Raw genomic sequence first — 27,126 nt, 5'->3', positions numbered from 1 at the left:
TTCCACTGAATATTCCACAATTCTGCTTATTTTGGCAACTTGGAACACAGATGTCGTAACATTTAATTGGAGCAGAGAGTCAGAATGAATGCTATAAATATCTAAATAGTATGAGTTTAGGAGATGATATATAAAAAATAAACTACTCCTCTCTGTAGGTCTCAATTTGTCAGGCTTTTCTCAAATTTTCAGATTGAGTGAAAACTAGGACAGTTTGAATTAATTTATAGATAATTTCTTTCTTTCAATGACTGTTAAGCTGTTGATATATTTTCCACTGGAGAAAGGTTAAGTAACAAAAACAGTTTATGTGATCAAAAGATAAGTTATTTTATTTCACATTGGCCTTATTTAAGCAATCTTTTGCAGAAGTTTAAATTAGGGGGCATGCTATGTTTTATACTTAGATCCTTAAGTATTTGTTTCAACCCTTTAAAAACTTTGGCTTATTGCTTTCTTTGTCCCCTGTAGCTGTACAGATGCTCACCTTTTAGATCTAACGCACTTACATACAGTAACTTCTGCTCTAATTATTTCTTTTCCAGTCATTTGAGGTGCATGACATATATTCTGACTGAATAAGAATATTTGTACACTTGTTAAGTAGGATAAAACAGTGCCAGGATGCCCTTCACTAAAAATATTGCATTTACAACCCCTTATGTAACAGTACAATTATAAACCATCCCTTAATACAAAAACAATCATGCTGCCATCACTTGAATCAATAAAACAGCCTTTTATAGTTACCATTTGGCAACAGAGGTTTTGATAATCCTAAAAGGGTTAAAATTAATAAAAGAGAATCTATCATAGTAAAATTTTTTATACTGAACTTACATATAGATTTGAAGAAATTTTAAATACATTGTTTAAAAACCATTTTAGCTGCCTGTTTACATATTTCTAAAAATTTTGTCAGAACAAGATTCTTAAAACCTAACCAAAGCTGTATATGTCTCTTTAATAAATACAGATAAAATAATACTTTCTAACACACAGAGCTGTTTCTTAAAGTCAGCGTACCAGGGTGCTGCTGATATGTTTATGAAAGGAAGATGGTGGTCAGCCAGAGGTGGTAGTCTGTTGTTTTATAAATGACTTTGAAGTCCAATAGAGCTCTGATCACATGGCCCCCTGTGAAGACTTTCTTTGTGGCAGCATTAGATACAGTCATTTGATATCATTTATTTTTGCAGGAAATACCAATGAACTTTGTGGATCCCAAGGAAATTGACATTCCACGTCATGGAACTAAAAATCGCTATAAGACTATTTTGCCAAGTAAGTTTCTACACTGCCATTTCCTATCCTCACAACTTTGACATACATACCAAATTTGGAGTTGCCAACACCTATCAAGACTAATAATCACTGAAATGCTCTGAGATTAATAACTTTATCTTATGTCACTCTTACTATAATGGTTAGCTCACAATTCCAGTACACACATGGTTCTAAAATTTTATTGTGCCACATATTACAACCAATTGACTTTTGTCAAAGATGTTAAACAATTAAATGGGGAGGAAGGTAGCCTTTTCAACAAATGCTGCTGAGAAAACTGGATATTCACATGCAAAAAAATGAAGTTAGGTCCTGCCCCACACCATATACCAAAATCAACTCAAAATGGATTACAGACCTAAAAATAAGAGCTAAAACTATAAAACTCTTAGAGTAAAACATGTAAATCTTCATGACCATTACCTAGTCAATGATTTCTTAGATATGACACCAAAAGTACAAGCCACAAAAGAAAACAATAGACAAATTGAACTTAATCAAAATTAAAATGCTTTGTGCTCCAAAGGACACCATCAAGAAAATAGAATGACCACTCACAAAATGGGAAAAAATATGTGTAAATTCTATAATTAATAAGAGACTTGTAGAGAGTATATCTAAAGAACCCTTACAACTCAGTCATGAAAAGACAAATAAGTTTTAAAATGGGAAAAGGATTTGAATAGACATTTCTCCATAGAAGATATACAAACAGCCAATAAGCACATGAAAACATGCTCAACATCATTAGCTATCAGGGAAATCGAAATCACAATGAGATACCACTTCACAGTCACATGACTTTAATAAAAAAGATAGACAATAGAAAGTGTTGGCAAGGAGGTGGAGAAACTGGAATCGTCATAAAATGCTGGTAGGGATGAAAAATGGTACAGCTACTTAGGAAACATTCTGAAAGTTCCTCAAAAAGTAAAATGTAGTTACTGTATGACTCAAACATTCTACTCCTAGGGACATAACCCAAAAGAAATGAAAACATATGTCCTTAAAAAATCTGTGCACAAGTGTTTATAACAGCATTATTCATAATAACCCCAAAAGTGGAAACAAACAAAATATCCATCAACTAATGAATGAATAAAGAAAATGTAATATATCCACACAATAGAATATTACTGACAATAAAAAGAAATGAGGTTCTGATGCATGCTACAACGTGGGTGAACCTTGAAAACATTATGCAAAGTGAATGAGCCAATCACAAAAGACCTCCTATTGTATAATCCCATTTATATGAAGTGTCCAGATAGGCAGATCTATGGAGACAGAAATGGTGTTAGTAATTGCCTAGTGTTGGTAGCATGGGAAATGACTGCTCAAGGGTGTGGAGTTGTGGGGATAATAAAAATATTATAAAAATTGATCATGGTGATGATTGCACAGCTCTGAATTTCTCAAAAATGTGTTTAAAAAGCTGAATTGAAGAAAATTAAAGTGAAAACACATTTTAACTGAGTGAATTGTAAGTGAATTCTATCTCAATAAAGCTGTTACCAAAAAACTTCATTGCACATTACAATCACCTTGTTAAAAATCCAGAGTCTAGATCCACACTCTAGGCATTGCGTTTCAGTAGGTCTTCTGTTGGGCCAAGGAATCTGTACTTCTAACAAACACCCAGGTGATTCTGGTAATGATAATACCAGGACCACACTTTGAGAAACACTGTTTACACTGTGTTAAAACTAAATTTAGCCCAGTGAAATTTATTGGTGTCAAGCAATAAGCTAGATGCCAGGAACCAGTAAGGAATAAGGAATAGCCTGTAAGATCAAAGAGGTCATGGACTAGAGATACATAATGAGTAATGATGTTCAGTGTAATAAGAGCCAGAATAGATCTGGCCCAAGTGGTGTAGGGGTCAAGAGAGAGGACTGAGTAATTAATTCTGCCTACAGTGGCAAAAATACTTTGAAGAGGAAGTAACATTGTCAGTCCCTAAGCAGATAGAGTTGGGGTTTTGACAAAATCCAGAAATATCTCAAGGCACAACTCTGGAAAGGTAGAGCCACATGAGTTTCAAAAAGTATTGACATTGAAATATAGAGTCTTCATAATTCAGCCCACTTAATCACTCATAAGCATCAAATTCTCCATATTTATGGTAACAGCAAGCATTACTGTTCATGGTATCTTTGGGCTACTGCTTCTGGTGGAGTTGGAAATACAATGTTAAAGTGACTCCACTCTAACATATTTTTAACTGGTGTGTATAGTTAAATCTATTTACCTAAAGTATAGTCACTGTGGAAAGGTATTTTATAACTACAACTGGCTGAATGGGAGGAAAACGCTGTGTATTAGAACTGGTTCTCTCTCTCTCTCTCTCTCTCTCTCTCTCTCTCTCTCTCTCTCTCTTTTTCTCTCGGTTTTTCATCTGAAATTTACTAAACATTATGAGAATATATACCCATTTGCTATTATTATACTTAACCACCTAATCCCAGAAGGATTTCGAAATTGTTAAGTTTATTTAAAAGTCCAGCCTCCTCTATTTCCTGCCCAGATGATATCAGACAACTGCTTCATAGTCCTGTGTCAGCTTTTCCATTCCCAGAACTGGGTGGATCACTTGAACCAGGGCACCTGTGCTGACAACTGATACTGCAAATGATGGATTTTATGTTGAAAATGTCTGTAGTCTGAACACCCCACCCTCCTGCTGTTGCACAAAATGTAATTTAGTAAGTACAGCTGCAACAAGCCACACCATTGGTTGAAAATCATCAGAAAAGACAGGGATAAATGTGCAAAGGTGTTCTTCATGATTTACTTTAGGCTTTAATATGGGATAAATTTGAATATTACATAAAATAATAATTAAAAAATGATTAAGATTTTAAATATTATTATTATTGTTGTTGTTTTAACTCACAATAAATTCTTAAATTTAAAAGCTTCCAGCTTGTACATATTAGTAAACTTGGAGGCTGTTTGGCAGCAGAAATACGAATGGCCAAGAACCAATTTAATTAAGGCTGTTTCTCTAAGGACAGTGTCAGCCTGGCTCAAAACAGTCTAAATGGTAGATTAAAGAGCTAAGGTCAAGTCTATATCAAATTATTTTGTGATATAAACAAATATTATTACAGTTGAAAATAGCTCTACATACTAAATCACAAAAGCAATGGGAAAAAAAACTGATCATAAATCAATGTTAAATTATTGATTCAACAATGAATCATAACAATAAATTTTATGTATGTTTCTTCCATTCAGTCAATTATACAAATATAAAACAGTGTAATAAAATTGAAGAACCCTATTTATTGTGGCCATTATTTCATAGTTAAAAGTTTAAAGTCTGATACTGTTTTCCTATTTAAATTATGTTTCCTGTTTTATGTTACTGAGGGCCAAGAACAGAGTAGATATGCAAATAAGTGGACCACTCATTAGGGCAACAAGTTGTGTGGCTAAAGCAAAATATTGGAGTTAGACTTGATTTCCTACCTGGGTAAAACCATTTGCAATTTATGGCAGGCTACTTAACCTTTCTTTATCCCTTAATATAGTGGTAATAGTATTACCCTGTAAGTCTACTGAGACAATTAAATAATAATATGTGACAAATGCCTAGGGAAGTTCCAACTAATAGTAAGCCCTCAGATAATATTAGCTCCTCCTTTCCCTCTCTACCTAACTGAAGATGAGCCATAATTAACCCCAGAATGAATTCCAGAAAATAAGAACACTAATTATGAAGAGAAAAGTTTACTGTTTCAAAAGCAGAGTAAGAGTCCTGCTTTCTTTTATAATTTAAACATGGATCTTAAAAAAGAATTTCCATATAATCACCACCCTGCATTGCCAGTATCAGCACCATCTGCTAAACCTTTCTAGAATGATGGAAATTTTCTGTATTTCCAATGGGGTGACTGTTAGCCACATGTGGCAACTGACCACTTTAAGTATAGGTAGTGCATCTGAGAAACTGATGTTTAAATTTTGTTTTATATTAATTAATTTAAATTTAGCTGCTTGTGGTTAGTGGCTCCCATATTGGACAATAAATTATTAATATCCAACATAATTAGGCTTGACAGGGAAGCTGCTTGTAAGCAGTTTATAGGGTAGGGTTCTCAGTACATCATATTCATCATTACCATTATAAAAACTGAAGGAACTGGGCCTCTTTGAATGTCTGAGCAGTTTAGGGCATTTGTGGAAACTTGTAATAATCAGTAGATGCTGAAAAGAAATGAAAGTTTTCCTGTTCCCCTTGCTAAGAAAAGGAAAAAAAGCTATCAGGTCAAAAGCAGTGTTTTAACTCTTTCTAATTAATATTAATTCTGATATTAAACATACTAATGAGTCACATACCCAATAGAAATTACCAAGGATAAAAAAGTTAATTAAATACAGCCCCTGCCCACAAGAGACTAACCACAGTCCCTTGAGGGCAGGCAAAAGTTTAAACATTTAAAATAAAGATGGTAAATACTAAGCTTAAACTCAGGGAGCTTGAACAAGGAGGGAAATGCCTAATTCTGGCTGGGAAGGTCAGGGAGGGATTCAGAAAGAAGATATTTCTTGAACTGAGCTCTGAGGAATGAGGAAGACTTTGCCACGCATAGACATCAGAGGTACAATATGCACAAAAGCATAGAATCTGCCTGAACATGGAATGTTTAGGAAATTGCCCTAAGTCTGTGTGAGTAGATTTCGTGGTACACATACGAAAGTGGTTATTGATGAGGCTATGGGAAAAGATAAAGACCTACTGGACCCACTAAGTAAAGAAACTGGATTTCATCCTCTATATCTACTCTGTCCAGTAGAGCAGCCACTAGCCACATATGGCTATGTACATTTAAATTAATTAAAATTAAATATAATTAAAACTTTAGTTCCTCAATCCATACTAGCCACATGTCAAATGCTCAACAGCCACACCTGGTTAGTGGCTACTACTTTGGACAGCACAGAGAACATTTGCATTATTACAGAAAGTTCTGTTGGGCAGTGCTGCTCTAGGCTGTCTGAGCTGTCAATAAGTACTCATAATAACATGAGTTCAATGGAAAAATAAGTTTATAAAAAAAATCTTCTTAGAAAATCACAAAGTACATTAGTATAATAAAGATCCTGAGAGGTCCTACAGTAAAAGGAATGTGTTTCAAGTTTGTTTAATTCAGTGTTTCCCATATTTATATGATTACTTTTTCAAAGATTATAAGTTATATGACCTAATTCTATATGTTATAGGAGAAATGGTTTATTGATAACAGCTTGTGAAATATTGCTATGGGTGATTAGGAACCATGGAAGGCATTTAAGCAAGGGAATAATGCTGTCAGATTTTGTTTTACAAAGTCTGCCTTGGCAGCTATGAGAAGGATGGATTGAAAAAGAGCAAGACTGAAGGCAGTAAGAACAGATGGGATGCTCAGGTCATGGTCTAAGAAGACAGCCATGAGACAATGTAGGCAAGAAAGACCCCAGTGGTCTTAGGAGAGAGAACAGACAGAAATATGAGTGGTTGCCTATGGAGGGTCAAGTCCAGTAGGTCCCCTAGTTTTCAAACATGGGCTCAAGTGTTGTGGTAGCACACCTAACAGACAACAGAGGGCTGTCAGCACTGCACGGGCATGTGGAGTTTCACAAACCTGTTGGCATATCCTGAAGGGAAATACAAATAGCAAAACATGGTCTGTGAGGAGTGGTCTGGCTAAGATATGTATTTGGGAGTCCTCAGTATTTCGGTGATAGTTAAAGTCATGGGAATGAATCAGTCACCCCAAGGCAGTGCCAAGTGAACATAGAAGAGGGTCAAGTTGAATCCTAGAATTAAAAGCAACACATGAAATAAGTGGGAATTAAAAAGGGACTGTCAAAGAGGTGGCATGAAAACCAGAATGCTATGACCCAGAATCCAAAGGAAGAGGGAATTCCAAAAAGGATGTATGGTCACCTGTTTTTGAGTGCCCCAGAGAGGACATGAAAAAAATAAACACAAATCACAATGGGCTCAACATATGGGTCCTCATTGTTTGGACTGAATTGTAGATGAGGAGGTAAGAACAGTGGGTATGAGAAACTCTCAGGTTTACCTGTCTAGAGAAAAAGAGGAACAGAATAATTGCTAGAAAGGAATGTGTAGAACTGACTTCTTAAAAAATGAAACGGGCCATCTAAGTCCATGCAATAGACATTTATTGAGTGTTGTGTGTGTATATATATATATATATATATAAGCACTGTGCTAGACACTAGGTCTTACTGTGATTATGAAAAATCCCCATGCTTGCTTTTAAGAGGTTCAGAAGTAAAGAAATTATAAAGGGATGATTTGATCTTAATTCATATATGTAAATGTTGGTAAAAATAACTGCCATATTTTCTATAACAGTTGTTCACAAAGAGCCTTTGAATTTCTTGATGGAAAGTGATTTTAGAATTTGAGACCATGTTGCTATAGATAATAATCTATCCAATGGGAGATATTCATGCAGTGAACAAGCTGCTACACATGGTAACTAAAGACAGCTTCTCCCAAATAGTGAGATGGGATTTGGGCCAGACCAAGTGTTTGTTGCAGGGCAGGACAGAAGAGAGATAGGATGTAAATTCCAGAGAGAATTTACATTCCAGAGAAGAGAGATAGGATGTAAATTCCAGAGAGAAAAAAGAGAGAAGAGGTTGTAAATTCCAAGTCCAAAGAACAAGAAAAGGAGCATAAGTGAGAAATGAGGTCAATATCAGAGGCCCACAAAAAATGATATGAAGTATAAACTCTTCATCTCAGGTTTATAGGCAAGATTTGTGTCAGGTACAGGGGCCCAGATATCTCTCAATAATCACAGATGGATCAAAGGGAGAGACACACAGACACACCAACAACAAACATGGACACATGGCAGACAGCTCAGACATGAGTTAACAAGTATGCTGTGTACTGGTTATGGGTGTTCTAAGGAACTTTTAAAAAAGCAAATCCGTTTAAGCTGTTCTTTCTTTTCTTCATTAGATCCCCTCAGCAGAGTGTGTTTAAGACCAAAAAATGTAAATGATTCTTTGAGCACCTATATTAATGCTAATTATATCAGGGTAAGTAAATAAATATACATTTCTTTCTGATGAGCATGTTGATTTATTATTTGGAATTGTTGGCTTTATTTTTTTTCCTCAGAGTAGACTAATTTCTATCTAACTTGATTACTAGCAAGTATTTTGTGTTTGCTTAATCACAGTCAACATTGGTAGTGGGTCCTTTACAATGGGTCTCAGTTTCCTGGGTGGCTACAGTGCTCTATCTGAGGTGCTCTGTGCATTAGGACTGAGCATTAGGACCCTCATGCCATCTGTTGTACTTGGCTTGCTGAGACCACCTGAATTGATAAGAATTGGTGGTGCTAGCATCAATGAAGCCTTGATGGTCTGTGTTGCTTTCTGGACTAACAGAACTATTTTGGTCTGAAGATTTTCACTTAAACTTTCAGTGCAAGGCATAAATTTCAAAGCAAATATTCTTGTCCATTTTCTTTAACTAGGGCTACAGTGGCCAAGAGAAAGCGTTCATTGCCACACAAGGTCCCATGATCAATACCGTGAATGATTTCTGGCAGATGGTTTGGCAAGAAGACAGTCCCGTGATTGTTATGATCACAAAACTTAAAGAGAAAAATGAGGTATGACCTTTAGCCAAGTACTGGATGTTATATATCTTCTGTTGCTATTGAAGAGACCTGACAATAAGAATTTAAGAAAATGGAGCTTTTTTCTTCCTACCCCTTTGGTGAGTTATAACCCTTGCAGGTAGTATAATCCTGCTGCTAATTAAGACAATCCACACTCACAACAGTAACTTACAAGGTTTTTTTTAAGGTTTGTGTTTTCTTTCATTTTTGCTAAAGCAGATGAAGGATCATTTTCTGAAATCTATCCTGGAAAAAAAACATATTTTTGGCCAGCATGTGAAGTTATATGTTTAATTACCTGTGTGGCTTACTAAATAAATGCATTTCTGTATGTCTGATATGAAAGCCTGCATGACATAATAAAAATTACTCCTAATATTCTCAGCTATTTCACCCACCAGCATCTGTCAACATATTAGGCCACTGACAATTCCTGCACAATTGTTTAATATCCCTGACATTTTATCTTTGTGGTTAGTAAAGACCCTTCAAGTTTAAAAGATGTATTCTCCGTGTGTATACACCCATGAACGTATGTAATATAGCAGGCTAGATAATCTGAAAAACTTCCCATTATAAAACCAGTCATTCTGGGTAATATATGAAATACATGCATAGCAGAGTTTGGCAGGGGGGAGGGGAAGAACAGTAAAGGAAATCCCAGCAGCAAAAACTGAATAAAAGGAATAAAACCAGGGAATTATGGGTTATTGGTGTTTTCATGATAATATAGGAACTGGATCCAAAGCCTCGGGCTTGCAGAAGCCAGCAGTTGGAACCAAGACCCTCCATAAACTGAGCACCTGCGAGAGCTAGGCCTTAACTGAGAAATAGACCTGCCTACAAAAACAGCACTGCAGCAGGAAATTTAAGCCTGGCCTTCTCACGGGATACATAAAAAGGTTCTTGCAAGTATTCAGAATTCAAAAAACCAGAAAATGCCAAGTGAAGTAATTAATATAAAAAGTAATACTGGATTGGTAGCACTCTGTGGCTTTACAGAAACAAAGGCAAAGCCTTCACAGACACATATATTCTCACCATATCCTTCACAGAATTTCAGTGGCGGAAGCCCAGCCAAGCATAAACTCTTAGGAGACAACACAGGTAAATAAACAACATAAGGAAGATATCAGAAGAAGCAACAAATGGTAGAAATAGATCCACAAGAAATTAGAATAATAGAAACTATAAACATAGGCTATATATTTTTTAATAATTAAGCACAAAAAATATAAAATAAAAAACTTTATGAAGGAACAAGTCACTATCCAAAAAGACTAGGAGGATTTTAAAACAAACCAGTCTTAGAAATAAATATTGAATAGACATTAAAACAAAAACAGGAAACCTCATTAGACAGGTTTAGTAGCGGGCTGGACACAGCTGAATAAATGATTTTTGGCTTAAAAAATTAGAGCCAAGGAAATTACCAGGGAAAATCAAAATGAACAAAAATATGAGAGTTTAAGACACATAGAGGATAGTGTTTAAATGTCCAATATATGTCTAATGGATATTCTAGAAGAAGAAAAAGGAGAAAATAAAAAAAGAAGTAATATTTGGAGAAATAGTGCCTAGTAATTTTCCAAAACTCATGAAAGACATGAGCCCTCAGATTTGAAAAGAACAATTAATCCTAGGCTGGATATGTAAAAATGAATACACTACTAGACACACCTACAAAGATTATTTCTTTTTTAAAAATTTTTTTATTTTGGTATCATAAATCTACAAATACATGAGGAACGTTATATTTACTACACCCCTCCCATCACCAAGCCACCCCCACATACCCCACCACAGTCACTGTCCATCAGCGTAGCAAGATGCTTTAGAATCACTACTTGTCTTCTCTGTGTTGTACAGCCCTCCCTGTCCCCCCCACCTTATACATGCTAATCATAATGCCCCCTTTCTTTCCCCCTCTACCTTATCCCTCCCTTCCCACCCATCCTCCCCAGTCCCCTTCCTTTTGGTAACTGTTAGTCCATTCTTAGATTCTGTGAGTCTGCTGCTGTTTTGCTCCTTCAGTTTTTTCCTTTGTTCTTATACTCCACAGATGAGTGAAATCATTTGGTACTTGTCTGTCTCCACCTGGCTTATTTCACTGAGCATAATACCCTCTAGCTCCATCCATGTTGTTGCAAATGGTAGGATCTGTTTTTTTCTTATAGCTGAGTAATATTCCATTGTGTATATGTACCACATCTTCTTTATCCATTCATCTACTGATGGACATTTAGGTTGCTTCCATATTTGGCTATTGTAAATAGTGCAGCGATAAACATAGCGGTGCATCTGTCTTTTTCAAACTGGAATGCTGCATTCTTGGGGTAAATTCCTAGAAGTGGAATTCCTGGGTCAAATGGTATTTCTATTTTGAGCTTTTTGAGGAACCTCCATACTGCTTTCCACAATGGTTGAACTAATTTACATTCCCACCAGCAGTGTAGGAGGGTTCCCCTTTCTCCACAACCTCGCCAACATTTGTTGTTGTTTGTCTTTTGGATAGTGGCAATCCTTACTGGTGTGAGGTGATATCTCATTGTGGTTTTAATTTGCATTTCTCTGATGACTAGCGATGTGGAGCATCTTTTCATGTGTCTGTTGGCCATCTGAATTTCTTCTTTGGAGAACTGTCTGTTCAGTTCCTCTGACCATTTTTTAATTGGACTATTTGCTTTTTCTTTGTTGATGTGGGTGAGCTCTTTATATATTTTGGTAGTCAACCCTTTATCAGATCTGTCATTTATGAATATTTCTCCCATACTGTAGGTTGCCTTTTTGTTCCATTGGTGGTGTCCTTTGCTGTACAGAAGCTTTTCAGCTTGATATAGTCCCACTTGTTCATTTTTGCTTTTGTTTCTCTTTCCCAGGGAGATATGTTCATGAAGAAGTGGCTCATGTTTATGTCCAAGAGATTTTTGCCTGTTTTTTCTAAAGAGTTTTATGCTTTCATGACTTACATTCAGGTCTTTGATCCATTTCAAATTTACTTTTCTGTATGGGGTTAGACAATGATCCAATTTCATTCTTTTCCATGTAGCTGTCCAGTTTTGCCAACACCAGCTGTTGAAGAGGCTGGCATTTTCCCACTGTATGTCCATGGCTCCTTTATCGTAATATTAATTGACCATATATGTTTGGGTTAATATCTGGACTCTATTCTGTTCCACTGGTCTGTGGGTCTGTTCTTGTGCCAGTACCAAATTATCTTAATTACTGTGGCTTTGTAGTAGAGCTTGAAGTTGGGAAGCAAGATCCCCCCTGCTTTATTCTTCCTTCTCAGGATTGCTTTGGCTATTCGGGGTCTTCTGTTGTTCCATATGAATTTGAAAAATATTTGTTCCAGTTCATTGAAGAATGCTGTTGGTATTTTGATACGGATTGCATTGAATCTGTAGATTACTTTAGGCAGGATGGCCATTTTGACAATATTAATTCTTCCTAGCCAAGAGCATGGGATGAATTTCCATTTGTTAGTGTCCTCTTTAATTTCTCCTAAGAGTGTCTTGCAGTTTTCAGGGTATAGATCTTTCACTTCCTTGGTTAGATTTATTCCTAGGTATTTTATTCTTTTTGATGCAACTGTGAATGGAATTGTTTTCCTGATTTCTCTTTCTGCTAGTTCATCATTAGTGTGTAGGAAAACAACCGATTTCTGTGTATTAATTTTGTATCCTGCAACTTTGCTGAATTCAGATATTAGATCTGGTAGTTTTGGAGTGGAGTCTTTAGGGTTTTTTATGTAGAATATAATGTCATCTACAAATAGTGACAGTTTGACTTCTTCTTTACCAATCTGGATACCTTGTATTTCTTTGTTTTATCTGATTGCTACGGCTAGGACCTCCAGTTGAATAACAGTAGGGAGAGTGGGCATCCCTGTCTTGTTCCTCATCTTAGAGTAAAAGCTTTCAGCTTCTCGCTGTTCAGTATGATGTTGGCTGTGGGTTTGTCATATATGGCCTTTATTATGTTGAGGTACTTTCCTTGTATACCCATTTTGTTGAGAGTTTTTGTCATGAATGGATGTTGAATTTTGTTGAATGCTTTTTCAGCATCTATGGAGATGATCATGTGGTTTTTGTCCTTCTTTTTGTTGATGTAGGGGATGATGTGATGGATTTTCGAATGTGGTGCCATCCTTGCATCCCTGAGAATAATCCCACTTGATCATGGTGTATGATCCTCTTGGTGTATTTTTTAATTCGGTTTGATAATATTTTGTTGAGTATTTTTTCATCTATGTTCATCAGGGATATTGGTCTGTAATTTTCTTTTTTGGTGGGGTCTTTGGTTTTGGTATTAGAGTGATGCTGGCTTCATAGAATGAGTTTGGAAGTATTCCCTTCTCTTCTATTTTTTGGAAAACTTTAAGGAGAATGGGTATTATGTCTTCTCTATATGTCTGTTAAATTTCAGTTGTGAATCCATCTGGCCTGGGGGTTTTGTTCTTGGGTAGTTTTTTTATTACTGATTCAATTTCGTTGCAGGTAATTGGTCTGTTCAGATTTCCTGTTTCTTCCTTGGTCAGTCTTGGAAGGTTGTATTTTTCTAGGAAGGTGTCTATTTCTTCTAGGTTTTCCAGCTTGTTAGCATATGGATTCTCATAGTATTCTCTAATAATTCTTGTATTTCTGTGGGGTCCATCATGCTTTTTCCTTTCTCATTTCTGATTCTGTTTATGTGTATAGATTCTCTTTTTCTCTTAATAAGTCTGGCTAGGGGCCTATCTATTTTGTTTATTTACTCAAAGGACCATGTCTTGGTTTCATTGATTTTTTTCTATTTTATTCTTCTCAATTTTATTTATTTATTCTCTGATCTTTATTATGACCCTCCTTCTGCTGACTTTGGGCCTCATTTGTTCTTCTTTTTCCAGTTTCAATAATTGTGACTTTAGACTATTCATTTGGGATTATTCCTCCTTCTTTAAATAGGCCTGGATTGCTATATACTTTCCTCTTAGAATTGCCTTCACTGCATCCCACAGAAGTTGGGACATTGTGCTGTTGTTGTCATTTGTCTCCATATATTGCTTGATCTCTATTTTAATTTGGTCATTGATCCATTGATTATTTAGGAGCATGTTCTAAAGCCTCCATGTGTTTGTGAGCATTTTTGTTTTCTTTGTACAATTTATTTCTAGTTTTATACCTTTGTGGTCTGAGAAGTTGGTTGGTAGAATTTGAATCTTTTAGAATTTACTGAGGCTCTTTTTGTGGCCTAGTATGTGGTCTATTCTGGAAAATGTTCCATGTGCACTTGAGAAGAATCTGTATCCTGCTGCTTTTGGGTGTAGAGTTCTGTAGATGTCTGTTAGGTCCATCTGTTCTAGTGTGTTGTTCAGTGCCTGTGTGTCCTTACTTATTTTCTGTCTGGTGGACCTGTCCTTTGGAGTGAGTGTTGTGTTGAAGTCTCCTAGAATGAATGCACTGCATTCTATTTCCTCCTTTAATTCTGTTAGTATTTGTTTCACATATGTTGGTGCTCCTGTATTGGGTGCATATATATTTATAATGGTAATATCCTCTTGTTGGACTGACCCCTTTATCATTAGGTAATGTCCTTCTTTATCTCTTGTTACTTTCTTTGTTTTGAAGTCTATTTTGTCTGAAACAAGTACTGCAACACCTGCTTTTTTCTCTGTATTGTTTGCATGAAATATCTTTTTCCACTCCTTCACTTTTAGTCTGTGTATGTCTTTGGGTTTGAGGTGAGTCTCTTGTAAGCAGCATAAAGATGGGTCTTGCTTTTTTATCCATTCTATTACTCTGTGTCTTTTGATTGGTGCATTCAGCCATTTACATTTAGGGTGATTATTGAAAGATATGTACTTATTGCCATTGCAGGCTTTAGACTTGTGGTTACCAAAGGTTCAAGCATAGCTTCTTTACTATCTAACTGTCGAACTTAACTTGCTTATTAAGCTATCATAAACACAGTCTAATGATTCTTTATTTCTCTCCCTTCTTATTCTCCCTTCTCCATTATTTATATGTTAGGTGTTTTATTCTGTACTCTTGTGTGTTTCCTTTGACTGCTTTTGTGAATAGTTAATTTTATTTTTTGCCTTTAGTGAGTATTTGGTTGGTCTGCTTTCTTTTGTGTGATTTTATTTTCTCTGGTGACATCTATTTAGCTTTAGGTGTGCTTCCATCTGGAGCAGTCCCTTTGAAATATCCTGTAGAGGTGGTTTGTGGGAGGCAAATTCCCTCAACTTTTGCTTGTCTGGGAATTGTTTAATCCCTCCATATTTGAATGATAATCGTGGTGGATACAGTATTCTTGGTTCAAGGCCCTTCTGTTTCATTGCATTAAATATATCATGCCATTCTCTTCTGGCCTATAAGGTTTCTGTTGAGAAGTCTGATGATAGCCTGATGGGTTTTCCTTTGTAGGTGACCTTATTTCTCCCTCTGGCTGCCTTTAATACTCTGTCCTTGTCTTTGATCTTTGCCATTTTAATTATTATATGTCTTGGTGTTGTCCTCCTTGGGTCCCTTGTGTTGGGAGATCTGTGGGCTTCTGTGGTCTGAGAGACTATTTCCTTCCCCAGTTTGGGGAAGTTTTCAGCAATTATTTCTTCAAAGACACTTTCTATCCCTTTTTCTCTCTCTTCTTCTTCTGAACCCCTATAATGCAAATATTGTTCCGTTTGGATTGGTTCCACAGTTCTCTTAATATTGTTTCATTCCTGGAGATCCTTTTATCTCTCTCTGCCTCAGCTTCTCTGTATTCCTGTTCTGTGATTTCTATTCCATTAATGGTCTCTTGCACCTCATCCAGTCTGCTCTTAAGTCCTTCCAGAAATTGTTTTATTTCTGTATTCTCCCTCCTAACTTGATCCTTTTGCTCTTGCATATTTCTCTGCAGGTCCATCAGCATGGTTATGACCTTTATTTGGAATTCTTTTTCAGGAAGATTGTTTATATCTGTCTCCCCAGGCCCTCTCTCAGGTGTTGTCTGGGTAATTCTTGACTGGACCAAATTCTTCTGCCTTTTCATGGTGATAGAGGTAGTCATAGGCAGGTGGCGTGTATGGCAACTGGGAGAACAAAGTCCCTTCCTGCTTGCTGGTCGCCCTGCCCCTCTCTGCTGCCTGTGTTGGTTACCTGCACACTGGGAGCAGCCCTCAGGGTAGCCCAGAGCCCTGCAGGGAGTGGCAGGCACACCAGGTGTGCTCTCCTGTGAGAACGGCACCCTTAGTGCCTTGCCCCGGCTTCCTCTGCCTGTGCTCGGCAGCCACACACCCGCCGCGGCCCCTGGGTCTGGCCCGGTCGGCTGCATGCTGAGAGGAGACTCTGGGTGGCTGCTGTGAGAGCGGCCGCTTTGGCGGGGCAGCGCTGGAGGGAGAATGAGTGGTAGGCTGTTTATCGCCGTGAGAGGCTTCAGAACTGTGCTGCCTCCTAGGGGGCTGGGGCACCTGAAGTTCCTCAGGATTCCCAGCCTGCTGGGCCTTGTGTGCCAGGACGATTCTGTCCAGCTGTGAGACCCCTGTCCCTTTAAGACTTTCAAAAAGCACTCGTTTTTCTTTTGTCCCAGGGAGACCTGCTGCTTGGACCCGCTCGCAGATTTTACTCTTCCGTTTCCCTAATATACACACACCGTGCAATGTGTGTCTGCGCTCCCAGTGTGGGTTACTACGGCTGGTTATTTAGCAGTCCTGTGCTGCCACTCCCTCCCTGCTCTGACTCCTCTCCTCCCTCCAGTGAGCTGGGGTGGGGGGCACACTCGGATCCTGCTGGGTCGCGGCTGGTATCTTACTTCCTTCGTGAGATGGTGAGTTCTTGCAGATATAGATGTAGCCTGGCTGTTGTACTGTGTCCTCTGGTCTCTCTTTTAGGCATAGTTGTATTTGTTGTATTTTCAAAAATATATGTGGTTTTGGGAGGCGATTTCCACTGCCCTACTCACACCGCCATCTTGGCTCCTCCTTTCTACAGAGATGATTTTAACAACCAGTTAAAGTGACTAACAGATGGTTTTTCAATAGCAACAAAGGAAGCCAAAAATCTGTAGAATAATACCTACAAAGGGTTGAAAGAAAGTAAGTGACAACCTGCAACTCCTGCAGGATGTAACATTTCCTAGACCTGAGTAGAACGTATTACTCCTGCCCACTTTGGTTTGAATTATAATTTTCTGAATAGCCTGTCATGATGTGCTTTTTCAAAGCACATTCAGACCCTTTCTAATTCTTTTTATTTTATTTAAAGTAAAATCATATGAAATCAATTTAGAAAAAGCACTGTAATATATAATTATTCTAATATAAGTATATAAAAGTTTTGAAACCAATACATTATATTTCCCACAGAAAACATTATGTACTTGTCAGTGTTACATTCTTATTAAGGATTAACCCTTGACAAAGCATATGTGAAAATCCCTCTCAAGGATTACAGAATGAGCTGTCATTACTGTGTAAGCTAAATTATAATTTTTGTTGTCTTGAACATGTCAATCCTCAAATCTTATGCTGTATTTGTTCACTTCTGTAGGAAAAGTCAGAAAGAGGCCTTTAATGCTTTAACTTGTTCTCAAATCAGGGTTTCATCAGTACATAAGTAGCTAAGATGGTTGGTTAGGCAGAAAGCAGTCCCTTGAGGTTGAGCTACTATATGATATATTTCAGAGAAGTCCAATAGGGATGAATGAACGATTGACAAATACGCCAAAGCACCAACAGTTAGTCTTTTCCTCTGTCCCCAAGATGAAGGTTGTCATTCCAGCAGACCTATGAGATGAATATGTATTTCAAAGTGATGCTGAGTTCATTCCCGGACAATGCACAGAACTCTCCATGCTGAGTTTGCCAAGGAATAGAGCCCCTCTTGTTCTTTCTCTTTCAAGTGCATCGGACTAGGGCTAACCTGTTGGTACCATTCTCAGAGCTCACATTCTCCATAGGAGAGCTGAGTGGATCTCTTTAAAGCTAGAAAAATTTTTTAAATAATGACCACACTAAAGGATGATTGAGGTTTTTATTTTTCTCTTTGCACAATTCAGAAATTGGAGTGGCATTATTTTTTCCTTACCACTTTTAGTCTCTTGTCTTTTTAAATATCTAAGATATATCTTCTGGAAATATCAAAGTCAAACATGGAAGGTTACATGTTTTCCATGTGTAATATTAAAATTTTCTTTTCATTCAGGCCCTCCAAAATCTTAAATATAATACTATAGAGATAACTTTGATGTCTTACAGATCAAAATGACACTGAAAAAATCTGGTTCAAAAGAAATATGCAACAGACTTCATACTACCAGGAAAATACTGTTTACCAAAAATGTGCCAACTTTCAATTGTGTTAACTGTCATTGTTTGGAATTGACAAAAATCATTTCCTCCCCCATAAATGAATTTCTTTAGAAATTCCCAGGCTTTATAGTTTCATGAACTTTTCTACTTTCTAATAAATAAATGAATAATTGCTAGCTCCTATGAATAATTGCTAGATCCTAGTTAATAATCCCAATATTCTCACAGTTGCTTTTTATAAAACGACACACCAAAAAAATGTTGAATATAGCTGAAAAATCAGTTATTTTATATTCTAAGAAAAGAGAAGAGATTTTATTGCTGATAAACTTGAATTCTTCATTTAGATAAATCTCAAGAAGAAGGGACTTCCTCTTCAGAGAACATTGGACTCACAGTGTTCCAACTCTTAACATAAACTACTGCATTCTTAGTGGAGACACGGGGTCTAAACCGGCAAAGCTGGAGAGAGATCAGTCCAAAAACTGGCAAGAAGCATTTGCATGCTTCCAAATGTCCTCTGGAGGTTACCTGTTTCCCCTCTTTCCTCTTGAAGGGAAGTACCTATAAATGTCGATCATATATGTACTGTAGAAGATATTTTCTGCCCACTGCCATTTATTGAATATATATTTCTACCCACTACCATTTATTGCATGTATATGCTAAACATAGGTCATCCATAAATTCAGTTAATTTTCACTCTTACTCTACAAAGTAGGTCCTCCTATCCTTATATTATGAGAAACCTGAAGCTCAGAGAGGTTAAGGCATTTGCTAAATCCTCAAAGTTAGAGAGTGATGGAGTCCAAAGTTAACTTCAGGTTTGTTTTGATTCCAAAGTCCATGCACTTAATCATTGCCCCAACATAATAATGCACCAGATCAGGACACAAGACATTAGAAGGCAAGTGACCCACTCTTGGCCTCAGAATCATAAGACACTGAATTATCTTTCACTAAAGTGAGGGAATTATTTGGTGATGTGACCTAGCAAAATACTTCTTTCAAGTATTGAACACAGCCTTATTCTTTCTTGATATTTATATATCTCTTTCACCTGAGTTAAGTTATGTGACTTAAATACTTTTAAATCCCATTTCACCCTTTGACCTATTCAGCAGTTTGCAAACAGTTTAACCTCAAAAAGCTAAATAAAGTTATCACATTTTAAGCTTTCTCTTCCTTCATTCTATTCCTTACTACATCTGATAAAATTATAGAAAAGATGGATTTGAATGACATGTATCTGGCCAAATAGTTCATATGATGCCTTTGAGCTTTTCAACAGGGGCCTGTAGAGTGAGTAGGTACACAAGGGAAGGTAATACAGGCAAAAGGACAGCAAACAAAGGCAGATGAGGAACCATCCTTTGGTGTGGCTGGAGCTCACGTAGCATAGTGAAGGGAGTGAAGGGAGATGAGGCTGGAATGCTAAACTGTGCCCAAGAATATAGGACCATGGTATTAAAAAGAAAAGAAAGAAAGAAAGAGAGAAAGAGAGAGGGAGAGGAAAAAGGAAGGAAGGAAGGAAGGAAGGAAGGAAGGAAGGAAGGAAGGAAGGAAGGAAGGAAGGAAGGAAAGAAGGGAGGGAGGGAGGGAGGGAGGGAGAGAGGGAGGGAGGAAGAAAACAAAAAACTTTGGCTTCCTTGTATAGGCATCAGGGAGCCACTAAAGATGTTTTTTCAGTAGACTAACAATGCCGTTTGTGTATCAAGAACATGATTAGTGACAGAATATAGGGTCTGGATTTGAGAAAAACAAGGGGAAGCAGGGAAATAGGTTAGTGGAAGTTGTGGTGACAGTGTAGGTAAGGGGATGAATTCAGAATTCAGAATCAAGGCAATGACAGAGCATATTGAGACAAGGGACAGACTTAAAAGACCTTCCAGAAAGGAAGCCACAGGGCTTAGTTTCTAACTGAATGTGAAGACAAGAGAGAATCTGACTTCAAGATTTCTGGTTTGGAGACTGAGTAGAAGGTGATGTCATGAACCTAGATGGACAGCTAGGGAAGAGTTGTGAGATAAGAAAATGAGTCCCATTTTTAACATGTTAAGTTTGAGGAATCCTGGAAACCTTTGGATGGTGAAATCTACTTTGCAGTTAGAAATAAGAGTCTAGAGCTTTGGAGAATGTACAACTCAGAGAGAGATTGGACAAGTGGTGGCTGACTTCATGGCAATGTACAAAATGTATATGAAGAGAAAAAAATAAGGTTCTGTACTCAGTTGTATGTTCTGCTGTCTACATATTTTGAGTGTTCTACATGCCATTAATAATTCATCAAAAATATGATTTTAAGTAACTGTTAGAATGTTTAACTGTTAGAATGTAACTGGATGCTAAAATGTATGTAACCACTTCTTTATTAATAGGCCCTTAGATTGTTTCAGATTTTTTGTCCACATCTCTAATTATTTAATTGAAGTATGTTTTCAGATGTGAAATTTCCCAGCCAAATGGAGTGAACTTTTGAAAAAATGTTTTCCCAATGTGTTTTCCAGAAATGTATCAAACTGTACATCATCTTCAGAATCTGGAATCACCAGCTAACCTTGATGACAGTCCGTGTATAGTTCCTCTTTATAAAATACATAATTCTGTATATGTTTGTGTACCTTTACTCATCCACTGAAGAAATATTTATCAACTATCTATTACCCACTGGTGCAGACACTTACATTATATCTGCATTGACAGAAATGGACAAAGAGCCTTCCCTGCATGGTGTTTTCAGTCTAACAGGGGAAGATAACAGTAAACAAGAAACAAAACAAATATTATATGCAATTACAAAGCATTAGGTGCTCTAGGAAAAAAAAAGGAAACATCTGGCAGAGTAAGAGCTGGGAGACAGTTTGTAAGAAAATCCAGTGGTCATGTGGCCATCTTTGACCAGAGCAGGTGAGGGAGTTAGTCAAAGACAGATCTGGCAGGAGGCACGTCTAGCTGGTGAGAACACGCTGGTTTTCCTGAGGTGTTTGAGAAAAGGCTAGAAAGCCATCGTGGCTGAAGTCCAATGTGCAGAGGGGAGAGTGATAGGAGATAAGGTCAAAGATGTAACTGTTGCTTAGAAATAATTTACTGAGGCAATTAGTACATCATTACAAGATACTTAATATTAGAATTTGGTTGGATTTTAATTCTGAATTTTACCTTCTTTAAATGGCAATAATATGGCTCCTTAAATTGCAAAGATGTTGGAAGAGATTAAGAAATATTTCACATATAGGTAATTCTTTGTATAGTTAAAGGTGCTGTGATAATAATATTAGTTCCTATTCTTAATAGCTAATATAAATATTTTTAAATTTGTGGATGGCAGCCTATAAGAATCTTAGGAACACAAAAGAAGATAAGTAATGACTTCATTAAATCAAATCACAGCTACTATAGAAGACTTTGATTAATTAAATATATCCAAAATCTTTTTCACAATATAAATATTTAGTGTATCCCACATTTATCTTAAGTTTCATCATAAAATCTGATGTGTACTCAGATGGGAAAGATTGTCTACTCAACAGATAAGTAAATTATACTAAAAATAAAGCACCTTTTTAAGCTGTTCATTTGGAGGGAAAATGAATTTTTCTGATAGAACACCTTAGTAACAAAATGTTAATCATGCTGTTCTATTCTAAATGCATAAAGTGAAAATACATCTACTCTGTCATTTATAATATGCTAAAAAATTTAGAGTTCAATTTAGGCAATCTAGAAAGTTCATCAAATATACATAGGAAGTCTAAACACTGGGCTGTTTGAGCTTCTGAATTACTAATGTTATGAGCACTAACAGTGTGCTTAGAAATTACTCTTGAAGGCAAGTTGTTTGTAGACCCTACTACTGATAAGGGCACCAAGGCCCAAGGAGGGGAAGCAACTCCTCCTCCCCATGCTATATACTCTCCCCAAGTCTTCCTGCCTTTGGGGGGAAGAAGAATAGGGTCCAGTGAAAGCAGGGACTCGGGCCAGAGAATGGTGTGAAGAAATGCTTACAGTCCAGATTAACATCTCTAACCACTCTCTTTAGGAAGGGAAGAGGAGATAGGGCAAGGCATTCTGATCTGGTTTAAATTTTTTTTTTATTGTGTTGAATCTGTTCATTCAAAGGATTGGCCAATTTGAAAGTGTGGATTGGCACTATAATGTAGGAGTCATGCTCAATTTAGAGGTCAGACTGTTAACTGTGCAGTGGACAAGAGGATTCATGCTTTGTGCCAAGAATGAAAAAGCAAATGACAAGTAAACCAAATCCCAAAACCAGAACGTCCAAACCAGGTTGGGGAAGGGAATGTTGGACATCGTGACACAGAGAGTGGAGACTTGATGACCAGTAATCCCTGGAGGATCAGAATTAGATATTACATCATCTAGGGAGGCAGCCTGGTCCCTAATCCCATTTCCTGTGTGACTAGGGATTTGGCAGTCATGCTGCCCAAGCAGTTAAGGGTGGCCTGAAATCAGAGACTGACAACCCCGAAGCAAAATCACTCATCTGTCCTTGCAAACATGTTCATTTTCCAAATATAACTTTGCACCCTAATTTATAATCTGCTAGGTTATATTCAATGGCTGGAGCCTGCTTTACTTCTAACTATACTTAGAAGCTCTCTTGACACTAATCAAAAAAAGTCAGAGTGGAAAATCACACACACACAAGGAAAACCCTAATATTTTATCTTAAAATATATACATTTATTCATCTTGAATTTTGTTCATTATTATAATAGCTCTCAATCTTTTTTTTTTAGTATTGGTCTGAAGCTGGAGTTCTAGATCATATAGTCTGTGTCAGTCACTCCCTTTATACATCAAAACGTTCCATTTCAGTTTCTTTAAAGTAGAAAAGTTTATAAAACAATATAAATGCAGAATCCTGTCTAGAGTTTCAAACTCTGCTCTCTTATAATTGTCTCACCTGTACCTGATTTGACTTCAGTTGTCTTTACTGATTTCCCATTATTGAACTTGAATGATTGAGTCAAAAAGGAATTAAGTGGTATGTTGGTGAAGATACTTTTAATATTCAGTTGCTGCATCTATGTTAGTAGTATTTAGTTGGAACACCAGAAATAACAGTAACTACAGTAGTAATATTTGCAGACAATCTAACCAATTCTCTCCCTCTTTAATATAACCCAAATGAACCTAAGCATCTTCTTTTCATTTATTAGAGCCACTTTCTATATGATGATACAGGTCTTTAGTTCATAGAGCAAAATCTTTTTGCTTTTAAATGCTTAGAATTTAAAAGGGTATGAACTTTAAAAAGATTTGTTTTTCAGTCAACTGAATACTAGCTAGACCTCCTTTTATATATGCAAATAGCATTAAAGTTGTGGTGCCAGAGGGAGGGTCAAAGAAAAACAAGATAATAAAAATATGAGTTTGCATTACTTTGCATTGCATTCTACTTTTGCTATAAAACCACTGATTACGAAAAATTGGTTAACATACAGAATCTTTATAGTCAAGACTCAGTAATTACTTGTTTGCACAGGAGACACAGGACCCTATGAAAATGTCTTTTGCCTCCAAATTATAAATTCTTGGAATAATATATAATTTTACTGAAGGGATCAGCCCACTTAGCAGAAATAGTGATGATTTGAGGTTCTATTCTGCTAGATAGCATGGTATTTAAAAGAATTACCTACAATCAGTGTGCTTTCAAAGTATGATCTGTAAGAGAGCATTTTCTTTCCTTACATTTTGTCTCTTTCATATCATTGTTAGCACCACAATAGAGAAACCCTAAAAAGCTGTTCATGAAAATAATGTGAACGGTGAACTTGTGCTCTTAGAAACGACTACATTTGCAGCTCTCCCCACTTCATATTCAAAAAGCACCCACACTTACCAGGTCTCTTTTTCTACGTTCTCCTAAAAGGGGGAGAAAATGGATACTGTGTGTAAAAATAAGCTATTGTGTGTCTCAGAAAGGAGATGGGATGCTAATTAAGGGTTGTTTGAATGAGCAAGTCACATTACATTGTCTACTGAGAGCGTACTGCCAATTGCATTTTTGGTTAAGAGTCAAGAAAAACATTCAAGAGGGGCCCCAGCAAGCTTGGGAGAGAGCAAGCAGCACTTCCATGATCATGTAGGTGCATTAAGCCTGTTCAAACACTGTGAAGAGTCGGGGTGCGAGCTCCTGCCCCCCAGCTTTTCCTGCTGGTTTCAGGAGCTACCTTCCCAAAGGGGCTCAGGTCTGACACAGACAATGCGGCACTTATGCCAGACCGCTGGACCACTGAGTGCCTCTTTCTTTGTTCAATGTCTCTTTCAAGATTCTTTGTCACTCTTCTTGGATTCATCCGCGAGGCATGGGTTTTAAGGTACACAATAGCTCGGATCTGGCAGTGAAATAATTGATGCTTCATTGAAAGAAACTAGGCAAATTGGTTAGTATGATTCTCTTTAACAAATCGAGGATATTTTAGGCATTGGGTGCAACTCATAAATGAGGAGGGAAATAAATCGCTCTATTTTTAAAAGGTTTCTTTTCTTAACGTACATGTTATGTGAGCCAGAGTATGCCGCTAGTCCGATAGTCTGACAGTCTTGGGCGTAGGGGTGGCATGTAAACAGGTGAAACCGATTTACTCTGGAAAAGGACCAGAACACAGACGATGCAAACGTGTTTTTATCGTAATGGATAGAAGACGCGGCACTTCCACCCGGCAGCGACCTTCCTCAGGGCCCTAGCGTGTGGGGCATTTGGTCCTTAGCAAGAGCTCCCTGGAGGTGTGTTTCTGATACTTTACATGCTTTTTCCCTTAGTTCTGTAATTTTGTGATTCTTGTGCTGCTCTTTTGAATCTATAAATTCTCAGTTTTTTTCAAGTGTGATCATATGCTGTTGAAATAAATGTGAAGAAGTGAGTGTCCTGTCCTGAGTACAAAAAGGTCCTGATTGAAGGCAGCAAGCTAAGGAATTTCTCTTTAAATGTCCAAGTGTGTTTGGAAGAAAACAAGTTCTACTTAAACAATATTTCTAAAGTTAACATTGCTTCCATGGACATTTGAAATAAAACATCAAGTTTCACACTTTCCAATTTTGATCATTAAAATATGTGGTAAAAATATTAATAGTTTCATGCAGTTATTTAAAAGGCAAAATAATAGTATCAGCTTGTAGGTATACTTGAATCTCATTTTGAAATTTTCTTTTAATAATGTAGCTTGGTATGATGCTAAATATAATTTAATGTGTAATCTAATTAAGTAATGTTCTAATCATTTTAGATAAAAAATCTATAATCCAGTAGTTATAAAATATAATAGCCTCCACAATAATAACATGTTTTGAATGTTTTGAATGTCTACTGTATGCCTGGCTTTCTCCTGTAATACATCTTTCTTTGTATTAAATCATGAGGAAACTGAGGCTAGAGAGCCAGTATATCTTACTTATGGGTTATAGCTGATAAGTGGTGGAACTAAAATTTGAACCCCTGCTCTCTGGCTCCAAAGCCTGGACCATAACCACATTATAATGCCTTGCTTACAGTATAATTATTATTACACTTATTAAACTTCAAAGAGGATCCATTGTAAAAACATTTTTTAAAAATTTTGTTTTACTTTTATTTCAATGGACCCATAGGTGAAAAGATCATTGGTCCTGGAAAAATGTAATACCACTGATGTATTAATGATAATAGCATCTGCTTTGTGTACAAAGGAAACTTCCTTCTGTGGCACTTAACACATTACAGATACTCCTATAAGACACTTCGCTTAACACAGGAATTATTAGAAAACATTCCTTTATTTCCAGTCATCACATGATAATGAAAAACTCTAATTTTTGGATCTTAATTTCCTCATTCATCTTTTCATTTCTATGTGGGATTTTGGGAAATTCTACCTTTACAATCATTTTTTGTGTGTATGAGATTAAAGCAACAGGCTTTAACAGGCACATGTAAAGTCTGATATTTTATTTTTAAAACTTAATTGAGATATAATTTACACACCATAAAAGTTGCCTGTTTGAAACGTACAATTCTACAGTTTTAGTACATTTACAGCATTGTAAAATTGCTAATTGATTTTTTTAATTAATTAAAAACTCTTGAGATGTTTGAATGAAAAGTGCTTCAAGGCAATGGAAACTATTGATCTTTGCTGTGTTCTTCCTTCTCCTCCTCCAGAAATGTGTGCTCTACTGGCCAGAAAAGAGAGGAATATATGGGAAAGTTGAGGTTCTGGTTATCAACGTCAATGAATGTGCTAACTACACCATTCGAAACCTCGTCTTAAAGGTAGATTTTGTAACTAGAGCTACCTGAATGAGGTTAGAGGATTACATTTCTACTTTGAAATTATTTATCATAATAAGTAGTATGAATCCAATTCAAACAAAGTAAATAATGTCAAGATCGGAGCAATTACAATCATCCCCTCATATTTAATTGTTGTCAGTTATTGTTTTGTTAGTAATGATTAAGTTAATATCCATAGACATTCAGGAAATTCACTAAGTAGGATGTTATGACCTAATCTGCATAAATAAAACATCTCTGAGTTAACCTTTTGAATGCCTTTAACTAAAGGCTTGTGCTGGAGACTACTGAATTTTTTCTTTAATGTCATTTTGGTCTAAGCAGCTTTAAGTAAGGCCTGGAAACTGTGAAAGAGAAAAATCTGTGCCTGTGGGTGTCAGTGGGAGGCAAGACAAGCCTGAAGTGTTGGTGAGATCTTCCCAAACTTGAAGTTACAGTAATTTATAGGGACTTTCCCCAGACCAGATTATGTCATAGAAAAGTTATCTTTTTAAACTTACGGGCAGCCAGTGCTGAAGAAGGTTGCCCCGTATTGTTTTACCTCCTACAGAGCAATCATCCCAAAGTTATCAGTCCTACCTGGAGCCTCCCTGATGGGACAGAATCAT

The 27,126-nt window shown here is 36.8% G+C and overlaps 1 protein-coding gene across 6 annotated transcripts in view; it reads left to right on the top strand.

Annotated features, from left to right (window-relative positions):
- The window catches only part of PTPRR (protein tyrosine phosphatase receptor type R), a 224,182-nt gene that overhangs the window by 177,806 nt on the left and 19,250 nt on the right, over positions 1-27,126 (top strand). For all 6 annotated transcript variants that reach the window (XM_057486872.1, XM_057486871.1, XM_057486870.1 and 3 more), the window contains 4 exons: positions 1,200-1,284; positions 8,279-8,358; positions 8,802-8,939; positions 26,387-26,497. In XM_057486872.1, coding sequence (XP_057342855.1) covers positions 1,200-1,284; positions 8,279-8,358; positions 8,802-8,939; positions 26,387-26,497 — 414 coding nt within the window. The remainder of the gene's footprint in view (positions 1-1,199; positions 1,285-8,278; positions 8,359-8,801; positions 8,940-26,386; positions 26,498-27,126) is intronic.

This window comes from Manis pentadactyla, chromosome 10 (genome assembly GCF_030020395.1).
Source record: "Manis pentadactyla isolate mManPen7 chromosome 10, mManPen7.hap1, whole genome shotgun sequence".
Taxonomy (NCBI): domain Eukaryota; kingdom Metazoa; phylum Chordata; class Mammalia; order Pholidota; family Manidae; genus Manis; species Manis pentadactyla.
The sequence above is the reverse complement of the archived record's forward strand: the minus strand, read 5'-3'. Positions and strand labels throughout refer to the sequence as shown.